This window comes from Lepisma saccharinum, chromosome 9, assembly GCF_977018435.1.
Source record: "Lepisma saccharinum chromosome 9, izLepSacc3.1, whole genome shotgun sequence".
Lineage (NCBI taxonomy): Eukaryota > Metazoa > Arthropoda > Insecta > Zygentoma > Lepismatidae > Lepisma > Lepisma saccharinum.
Window position 1 is genome coordinate 20,042,026 of NC_139237.1, and position 11,285 is coordinate 20,053,310.

Here is an 11,285-nt window from a genome sequence, read left to right on the forward strand (position 1 = left end):
CCAATCTAATAACTCCAACAGAAGTAATTTTTTTGTGGACTATAGTCTCCAAATTCTGTTCTCAACCGGAGAGATAAAATCGTAACAATTCTATTGCGAGTGACCCTTCACAACGATGAGGAAAGTGAGATCCTGGTTCCAGCGAATAATTCGTTTGGGCCGCTTCAGTAGATTATAGTGCACGCTGAATGTGCACAAAAAATATAGTTTCAAATGTAATGAGTGGCTTCGCAAATGATCTACGGAGACTGTATTTGATAAGCATTCTCTTCCTTCCTTGAGGAGAATTGAATAAAACAATGGCTTGGTGTAGCTTTCAGAGGCGAGCGGCACGTGACACGCTTAACTTGCAAACCAGCATTTAGAAAGCGACAGGACAAGTTGCATGTGTCGCTCTGATTAGGCAGTTTTCCCAATACCGTGTTAGCTCATGCGCGGTGAATGTTTGAATTTAAACTAACTGTGCTAGAGTCGACGAGCCATATGAAAGCGGCTGACCTTGAACAAGCCTCGATGCGCAGTAGCAAAAGGAGGTGGTGGAGACTGCCGTGCAAAACGCGCGATGTCGTTCTTTTGTTTTACGAGCGGCAAGAATCGGTTTGGTTTTCGTTGTGACTGTTCGTGTTTCTTCAGTGTGATCACAAAAATTTGTCAATATACGTGTGCAAGATGGCTACAGAAACACCTAAGCGTCGTATTCTACACAAACAAGCGCGAGATATGGTGTACAAAGTGTATCAGTTCTTCCAAAGTGAATCTCGCAGTGCAGACAGTGCCTCGTGTTCGTCAGGGAGCAGTGCTGCCAAATGTCAGGAGCGTACAGCGGCTGCATGTGGGATAGGTCTGCGTACAGTTCAGACGATTGCGAAGGAAGCCAGGTCGTCGATCGGCGATACAGGGTCGGTTTCTTTTCGCTCGCCTGGCAAACGTCGTAATCGGCGAAAGAATGTTACGCACTTGGACGATTTTGATAAAGGGGTATTGCGTAATATTATATTTGATATGTACGCAAATGGCGAATTTCCTACTGCAGTGAAACTTAGGGCTAAATTGAAGGAAGCTATCGGGTTTGCAGGCAGTACGTGGTCAGTGTTAAAAATTTTGAAAAACATGGGGTTCAGATATAGGAAAGGCAACGACGGGAGGAAATTTTTTAATGGAGAGGGGTGATGTTGTAGCTGCGAGAGTGATCTTCCTCAGAACCATGCACGAAATCAGGAAAGCTGGTACTGCAAATATATACTATTTAGATGAAACCTGGGTCAACCAGAATCACACGAAGACGAGCTGCTGGAGAATGAGTGATGGTTCTGGTGGGTTAAAGGTGCCATTAGGAAAAGGTGCTCGTCTTATAGTGTGTCATGCTGGTTCATCTGCTACAGGCTTTGTGCCCCAAAGTAAATTGGTTTTCCGCTCCAAAACAAACAGTACTGACTATCATTCAGAAATGACGTCTGCCGTGTTTCGAAAGTGGTTTTGTGAGCAGTTCTTGCCGTTTCTCGCTCCCGAATCCGTGATTGTAATGGACAACGCGAGCATACATTCCTTGCAAGTGGATAAAACGCCTTGTTCGAATACAAGGAAGGCGGATATTATGGCATGGCTCTGTAACAAGAACATTCCCCACACAAGCACGCAAACCCGAGCAGAATTGTTGCAGCTGGTGAAACATCATACACCAACTCACAAAAGTTACGAAATCGATATAATAGCAAGAGAATATGGTCACAGAGTTGTTCGTCTCCCACCTTATCATTGTCAGTACAAGCCGATTGAAATGATTTGGGCCCAGGTGAAGGGGTACGTAGCCGACAAGAACAAGACTTTCAAAATTGCCGACGTACAGAAACTGACTCACGAAGCAATAGACAGAATAGGTGTTTCCGAGTGGGCAGATTGTGTGGCTCACGCAGAAAAAATACAAGAAGATGACTTCCAGCGTGAAATAGTCAGAGATGATGTCATCGAGAAGGTCATTATAAATTTGCAAGACACGGATTCCGAAGAACTTGAATCAAGTGACGAGGTTGACAGCAGTACGGAATGAGCGTTATGTAAGTAAATGGCATTTTATTTTTTATTTTCAGTTCATGTTATGCATGCCAGACAGTTGTTTTGTTATTGCGAGTGGCACAAGACTGGCGCATGATATCTGCGGCAAACGAAGTTGCCTTTGCCGCGCCGCGAAAGAATGAATCAAGTTCTTCTCTCGTTTTCTCAGTAACCAAATAACATATCGCTGTAAATATTATACGAACTTAAAATTTGGAGTTTTCTTTGTAACCTTCTCACTGGAAGTTATTTCAAATCTAATTTAATAAAAATCGGCTCGCAAGAGAACTTTTTCTCTATATAATAATGGTCAATAAAATATTTAATTTCTTTCACTTACTTTCAAGATTCTACACATTTAATTTACAGCACAATACGATTGTCTAAATCTTTCTGGTAATACTCGTGCAGGATTGGTATCGATTGTTGCAATAATAGCCGTGCAGCGGCAATTTACAATTGTTCGAATGTAAGCCATTGTTTTTTTTATTTTGAAAGAATGGCGAGAACCTCGAACGGTGAGTAGGTGGCAACAGCGGAAATGCATCTCCCTCTCTCTCTGCGCGGACTTGTCAAGGTCAGCCGCTTTCATATCGCTCGTCGACTCTAGTGTCGCTTGCCGCTTGTAGCTTCTGTGTGAATTATCCGTGTCGCTTGTCGCCTGTCACTTGTCGTCTGCCGTTTGCAGCTTATTTGCTTTGTAAGGGAGATTTCACACGAAAGCGACAACCAACACGTGTCCTTTGGAAGCGAACCAGCAGTAATGAATTGAACCTTTCGAACAGAAGCGACACGACAGGATGCAGGTGTCGCTTGTAGCTTGCGTGTCGCTCTGATTGGCCAGTTTTGTTAATACCGTGCATCATGTCGCTTCGTACTTTTGTTCGCGCATGCGCGGTGAATGTTTTGCCTTATATTGAATGGTATAATGTCTCTTGTCGCTTGTCGCTTTGGTATAAAATCTCCATGTCGCTAGTCGCCTGCCGTTTATGCCGTTTAAGCAGATTCCAGACCGAAGCGAAAGCGACAAGCGACAAGCCTCGGTAATCAATGCAAGGTTTGGAACTGATACAGCACGGTAAGCTGCAAATATTCCATGTCGCTTGGTTGTGTCACTCAAACTGGCTACTTTATCAATGTTGTGCATCCTGCCGCCTCCACTTGTTGTCGTGCACGGGCTGTGAATATTTTAGTCTACAAGACAAAAGGGACCCGTGTCTCTTGTCGATGTTGAAGCACACTGTCGCTTGTCGCCTCCGTCAGAATTCTACCCCTGACCCCCTTCAAGGAAACTTCAGATGGAAGCGACAAGTGGCAGACGATAATCGACAGGCAACACTGGCATGAACGTCAGCAGGATTTTTTCCAGGGAGGGGCAAGGAAGGTATTTTTTTCCAGGGGGGCAAATAAGCCACAATTTCCCCAATGTTCCCTCAAAAAACATTGCTGAAATTTGAATTTATCATGTTCGTGCATTAATTAACACATTTTATTGTGGCTGAAATGAAATCATATGTGTGAAATATATAATTTTTGGTTGACTTTCATTTTCCAGGGGGGACACGTCTCCCCTTAGCCCCCCTTCCGGACGCCCATGAACACTGGCGACTTCAATCTAAAGCAAGAAATTCACCGCTAATGCGCGACAAACCTAATGCATCGAGCCGAAAGCGACATGTGCAGCTTTCCCTGTCGCATCGATGCGAAAGGTAGAATTGATTACTGAGGGTTCACTTCCAAGCGATACGTATCTCTTGTCGCTTGTTACCTATTGCGTTTCGCTTGGTAGCGTGCCAATAAAGTTCACACCGTTGCGGCATGATAGGCCGCACAAGTCTGCTTTGATTTCTGAAATCTTCAAACAACACAAAAAAGTATGCAAAGTAAAAATTAAGAGTCAGCGATTAAGGTAAATGTGATTATTTTCTCAATTCCACAGTGGGGCATAAACCCCTTAAGTACGCCACTGACTGCGGAGCAGTTAATCCCTTCCTAACTCCGCCGCGAAAGGAACTCTTTCTTTTCCCCCTCCCCCTTCCGAATGCTCTGCACCGAGACAGATACGACGCTGTAAAGTGCGTTTCACAACTTATTGCCCAATTCGGTATGGAACGTAGCTGCTTACACACAGGAGGAAATCATGTGACCTACAAGAATTGTGATTGGTTGGACGGGTTTTGCAATATTGATTGGTACCCACAACGGATGCAATTGTATTAAAAATTACAACACGTAAATTAGACAGGTGATATTGGTACCAGGTTCCAACAAGAATAGTAACCATTTTTTCGTGAGGAAAACTGCATAAATGATAATTTTCAAAAACCACGGTGGTATTTGTAATCGCATGCATGGTCTCGACATTTTAAAATGACCTTCATTATGCTAATTTATCAAATTATAGTTGTTCCAACAACATATGTACACTCATTCGGGCCTTATAAGACCACGTTTACACGTATGTGTGTGTGTGTGTGTGGGTGGGTGTGTGTGTGTGTGTGTGTGTTTGTGTATGTGTGTGCTCGCATTGATGCACGTCCATTTACACAACAATAATTAGAGTTGTTATTATGATGAATGCAATAACAAATAATAACAACAACAAACAAACTTGATGAGTACATGTACTGATCATCATGGTGTTTGACGATGATGATGATAATAATAATTATAATAATAATATAAATAATAATAAATACTACTGTAATTTTAGAATGCTTTAATTATTTTTATCATTGGTAGTAATAGTAGTACTAATAGTAGTAGTTGTAGACTAACACTCTTGCCATTCATTAGAAGTTATGAAAAACTCAATATGCTGACCAAGGCAGTAATTTATTTTATTATAAAACATAAACTAAACGCAACATTTCCACTTTATAGCATAGGCTTCTCCAGACTCTGCACCAAGTGCACATGTAACGAGGTGCAAAGACAGGACGATGTGTATATATATATACACAAACATTACTCCCCTCCAGATTATTAGAAAGTTTTGTTGCCACATTCTAGCTGGTAGGTTTCCCTTGTCAACTGTACTTTCACCTAAAAGGCTAAAAATATTTACATCAATCTAGAATGTGATAGGACTCTTTATCTCACGATCTTTTTCTTTCATTCTTCTTCCTTCTTCTCTCCTCTATCTCTCTTTTCCTTTAAACTCTTTCTAACACCTTCCATTCTTTGTTTAACATCAGTCCCCCATTCCAGTTCATTCTGTCTTCTTCACCTTTCTTCTGTTTTCCTTGGCCTCCTTACAATTTCTCACTAGTAATCTCTTCTTCCTTCCTGTCTGCTTAGCTTCACCCCACTCGATGTTATGTGCTGTTTTTCTCGTGTGTTTAAATATCGCATTTCTCTCTCTCTTAACTCGTTCATTATCCCTATGTTGTTTCAACCTTTCTTTCAGCCTCTTTTTCGTTTCTCCTATGCACACACACTCACATTCTTTACATTTCACTACGTAGAAAATCCCTTCTTCTTCTCAGTCTTCTTTTAATTGTTTGCATTCTTCGCTAATCTTAAGATGCTTCTCCCTCCCTTCCTGTACGTTTTAGTGCCCGCTTTCCTAAACACTTTACATATCTTTTCTGTGGTCTTCCTCATACTCCATATTCCAAACCTCCTCTCTTTTTCTTTATCTTCCTCATTTTCTTTCTCTTCCAATTCTCCTCTGCCACTTTTCTTCCTTTTTCTGTTTATGTCCAGTCTATCCTCCTCCTTAAAGCCATTCTTTTCACGCTGTTTTCATAGGCTATTTATTTTGCTATATTCCGGAGGTAAAATAGTCCCCCGTTCGGATCTCCGGGTGGGGATTACTTTGGGAGGTCCCTGGACTAAGGATAAAATCTACGTTAGGAATAAGGATATTAAATTAGGCACCTGGAATGTTCTGAGCCTTTACCGGCCTGGGGCATTTCAGTGTACAGTTAATGAGATAGTTAAGTATAAATTAGATGTAGTAGCTGTCCAGGAAGTTAGGTGGCCAGGAGAAGGGAATTGTAAAACTAAAAATTATACTTGTTTCTATGGTGGTACTGAAAATCATAATTTTGGAACAGGCTTTTTCATAAATAGTACAATTATCTCGGCTCTTAAAACAGTAGAATTTATTAATGATAGGATATCATATGCAGTTTTACAGGGTAGGTGGTGTAAAATTATTTTAATAAACATACATGCACCAACGGAAGATAAAGATGATAATACTAAAGATGATTTTTATACAGAGTTAGAACAGGTCTTTGATAAATTTTCTCAGTATGATATGAAAATTCTGTTAGGTAACTGTAATGCACAGATTGGCAAATAAGATACATTTAAACCCACGATTGGTAAAGAAAGTCTTCATGAATTAAGTAATGATAACGGTATAAGATTGATTACTTTTGCAACCTCAAAGAATTTAATTGTGAAAAGTACCACTTTTAAAGATAAAGATATCCATAAATATACCTGGTTTTCTCCAGATGGTAAAACTCATAATCAGATAGATCATATTCTCATTGATAAGAGAAGGCATACTAGTATAATTGACGTTCGTACACATAGAGGTGCTGACTGTGCCAGTGACCATTATTTAGTAATTGCTAAATTAAGAGAAAGACTCTCAGTGATAAATCATAAGCAACAAAATCTAAAAGTTCTAAAATTTGATACAGGAAAGTTTACTGATAAAAGAATTAAGAAAGATTACCAAATTAAACTGTCAAATAGATTTGATGTTTTGCAGGATTTAAATGATGATGAAAATATAAATGAAACAGACGTAAATAAGAATTGGGAGCACATACGTAATGCAATAGAATCAGCAGCTAAAGAAAGTATAGGATACCATAAACCGAGAAAAAGTAAGCCATGGTTTGATATTGAATGTCATAATCTAATAGAAATAAGAAATCAGGCTAGACTTAGGTGGTTAAATAACTCTGATGATACAAATCTAAACAATTATAATAGAATAAACGACAAGTTAACCGCATGTTTAGAAGTAAAAAAAGAGATTACTTGAAAAGCAAAATTAACGAAATTGAAACAAGCAGCAAAAATAAAAATATCAGAGATTTATATAAAGGTGTAAACGAGTTTAGAAAGGGGTGGCAACCTAAAGTAAACTTGATAAAAGATAAAGACGGTGATTTTCTAGCTGACCCAAGCGATATTCTAAATAGATGGAAGAACTACTTTAATGACCTTTTAAATGTTCATGTAGGAGATAAATCAGAAGTAAATGAAGTCCACACAGCAGAACCTTTAGTTCCAGAACCTAACTTGACTGAAGTTAAAGATGCTATTAAAAGACTAAAGAATAACAAAGCACCTGGCATTGATTTAATACCAGCTGAGTTAATTAAATATGGTTTAAATTCATTAATATGTCAAATTCATAAATTAATTTGTTTAATATGGAATAAAGAAGAAATCCCTCAACAGTGGAAAGAATCCATAATTGTTCCTGTGTTTAAAAAAGGTGATAAAATGAACTGCAATAATTACCGTGGAATTTCTTTACTCTCAACAACATATAAAATATTATCTAACATTCTTTTAACAAGACTAACCCCATATGCTAATGAAATTATAGGTGATTATCAATGTGGATTTAAACGTAACAGATCAACTACAGATCAAATTTTTCACAACAGACAGACACTTGAAAAAAAGTGGGAATATAATCAAAATGTCTATCAGCTATTCATTGATTTCAAAAAAGCATATGATTCGGTCAAAAGAGATAAATTATATAATATATTAGTAGAGTTTGGAATACCTAAGAAGCTTGTTAATATGATAAAAATATGCACCAGTGAAACAAAAAGTAAAATTCGTGTGGGTATTAATATGTCTGACAAATTTACAATTCATGATGGGTTAAAACAAGGAGATGCATTATCTCCATTGCTCTTTAATTTTGCCTTAGAATATGCTGTAAGGAAGGTAAAAGAAACTAAAAAAGACTAAAATTAAATGGTGTGACTCAGTTGTTAGCATATGCAGATGATGTAGACTTACTGGGGGATGATGTGAATACAATTAAGAATAATGCTAAAATATTTTTCAAAACTGCTAAAGAGATAGGTTTGGAAGTTAACAAAGAGAAAACTAAATATATGCTTACAGGCCGAAACCAAGTGTTAGGTAATAATCAAAATCTAATTATTGATAACAACTCGTTTGAACCAGTTTCCAAATTCAAATACTTAGGAGTAATATTAACAAATGAAAATTATATTAAAGAGGAAATAAAAAGTAGGCTTAATTCAGGAAATGCATGTTACTTCTCTCTTCATAAACTTTCGTCTTCTCGATTAATATCTAAGAAACTAAAAGTTAAAATATACAAAACAGTAATTTTGCCTATAAGATTATATGGATGTGAAACTTGGTCCCTTACATTGAAAGAGGAACATAAATTGAGAGTATTTGAAAATAAGATCCTTAGGAAAATCTTTGGACCTAAAAGGGATGAGGAGACAGGTGAGTGGAGAAGGTTACATAATTTAGAACTACATAATTTGTATGCATGTCCAGATATTATTAGAATAATTAAATCAAGAAGACTTAGGTGGGCAGGCCATGTGGCACGAATGGGAGAGGAAAGAGGAGTTTACAGGATTCTTGTTGGGAAACCTGATTGTAAGATACCTGTAGGGAGGCCAAGACGAAGATGGAGGAACAACGTTGAGATGAACCTAAGGGAAATCGGTAGGGATGGAAAAGAGTATATAGAACTTGCTCAAGATAGGGAAAGTTGGAAGGCCTGTGTTGCTGCAGCCATGAACCTTCGGGTTTAAAAAGGCTAGGGAGTAAGTTAGTTAGTTAGTTATTTTGCTATCTTTTTCACATTCTCTCGTGCATATTTTCTTGATTCTGTTCTCCATATTCTTTATAAAATTCATTTTTGTCAGCTCACTTACATCACCTCTTTTGTGGCAGAATACCACTGCTGCACACTTCTTCTGATGCCAAGCGGTTTCACTTTTTGTCCTCTCTTCCTTTTCATTAATATACCTAGGTAGCTTCACTTGTCTCCTTCTTGTATTTCGAGATCCAATAATATCGCTCTTCCTTCATCTTGTATTTCTTTGGCAATGATGTCGAGCTGCCTCTTCGTTCCCTTCCATATGCCAAAACAATCGTCCACTTATCTGCAAAACAGAATTATTTTGTCACCTAATAGAGAATGATGACTGTGGTGAACATGAACTGGAGACGTGATGGAAGATATGTATGTGTAACTTGATGTCCATTGTCTCACAGAACGAGAAAAGAGGCTAGACAGTAGACAGAATCTGCTCTAACGAGGTAAAAGTCAGTGCTTAAAGTGATTTAAGCCAATAGCCGGAAAACTAACTACTAATTATAACACCATTAAGCTTTGATACCATGATATGAAAAACTCAATATGCTGACCAAGGCAGTAATTTATTTTATTATAAAACATAATCTAAAAGTAATGTTTCAACCTTACAGCAAGGTCTTCTTAAGACTCTCAACCAAGTACAAATGTAACAAGGTACAAAAATAGGACGATATACATACACCAACATTACTCCCCTCCAGACTATTAGAAAGTTGAGTTGTTCTAGAACATTCTAGCTGGTGGTTTCCCTTGTCAACTGTACTTTCAAATAAAAGGCTAAAAATATTTAAATCCATCTGGAATGTGATTGGACTCTATATCTCACGATCTTTTTTCTTCATTCTTCTTCCCTCTTCTGTCCTCTATCTCTCTTGTCATTTCCACTCTTTCTAACATCTTCTTCCATTCTTTGTTTGACTTCAGTCCCCCATTCCAGTTCATTGTGTCTTCTTCACTTTCTTCTGTTTTCCTTGGCCTCCTTCCATTTTCTCACTAGTAATCTCTTCTCCCTTCATATCTGCTTAGCCTCATCCCACTCTATGTCATGTCCTGTTTCTCTCGTGTGTTTAAATATCGAATTTCTCTCTCTCTTAAGTCGTACATCAACCCTATGTTGTTTCAACCTGCCTTTCAGCCTCTTTTTTCGTTTCTCCTATGCACACACACTGACATTCTTTACATTTCACTTCGTAGATGATCCCTTCCTCTTCTCTGTTTTCTTTTTCTTGTCTGCATTCTTCGCTAATCTGAAGATGCTTCTCCCTCCCTTCCTGTAAGTTTTAGTGCCCGCTTTCCTAAGCACTTTGCATACCTTTTGTGTGGTCTTCCCCTTAATCTTTATTCCAAAACCTCCTCTCTTTCTCTTTCCCTTCCTCTTTTTCTTTCTCTTCAAATTCTCCCCTGCCACTTCTCTTCCTTCTTCTGTTTATGTCCAGTCTATTCTTTCTTCTCCTAGCCATTCTTTTCAATTTTTTTTCATAGACTATTTATTTTGCTTTCTTTTTCACATTCTCTCGTGCATATTTTCTTGATTCTGTCCTCCATATTCTTTATAAATTGTATTTTTGTCACCTCTCTTACATGCCCGACCCTGTGGCCGAGTGGTTAGCACATCGCGCTGCGACGCCAAGGGTCCCGTTTTCGAATCCCGGTCGGGTATGGTTGTTTGTGAATGTCCATTTTCATCCATTTCATCATTTCATCACTCATCCCCATCTTCGCAAATTAGCCGAGAGGCACAAAACGCGAAGTAAAATAAACTAAATCAATCAATCAATCAAAACCTCTCTTACATCACTTCTTTTGTGGCAGAATAACCCTGCTGCACACTTCTTCTGATGCCAAGCGCATTCATTTATTTATCCTCTCTTCCTTTTCATCAATATATCTAGGTGGCTTAACTTGTCTTCTTTTATTTCGAATTCCAATAATATCCATCTTTCCTCATCTTGTATTTCTTTTGCAAAAATATCGAGCTTCCTGTTTGTTCCCTTCCATATGCCAAAACAATTGTCCACATAACCAGTAATGGACTGCAGAAACAATATTTTGGAATCTTGGAAAATCAATTATAGAGAGTTATTGAAATATTAGTAACACTTACTATTCACTGGGACGGAAAACTGGTCTAATATATTTGTGGACATGAAACTGTAGATCGTCATCCAATTCTAGTGTCAGGTAAGAGTATAGTTCAGCAACTTGCATAGCCAGAACTTGCTTCTAGGACAGGAGAAGCAGTTGCTCCAGCAGTTTATGAAACATTATTAGCGTGGGGACCTTGCGATCAAATAAAATGCATTACTAGTAGTGTATATTGGGCGTTTCAACGCAGTACTTAGTAGGTATCCTCTTTTTTTACCAATTGAAT

General features: G+C 38.3%; 1 protein-coding gene across 1 annotated transcript; it reads left to right on the plus strand.

Annotated features, from left to right (window-relative positions):
- Positions 1-1,297: 1,297 nt before the first annotated feature.
- On the plus strand, positions 1,298-2,047 carry LOC145992341 (uncharacterized). Its single transcript, XM_083128725.1, has one exon. The coding sequence runs from the start codon at positions 1,298-1,300 to the stop codon at positions 2,045-2,047; it is 750 nt and encodes a 249-aa protein (XP_082984851.1).
- Positions 2,048-11,285: the final 9,238 nt, after the last annotated feature.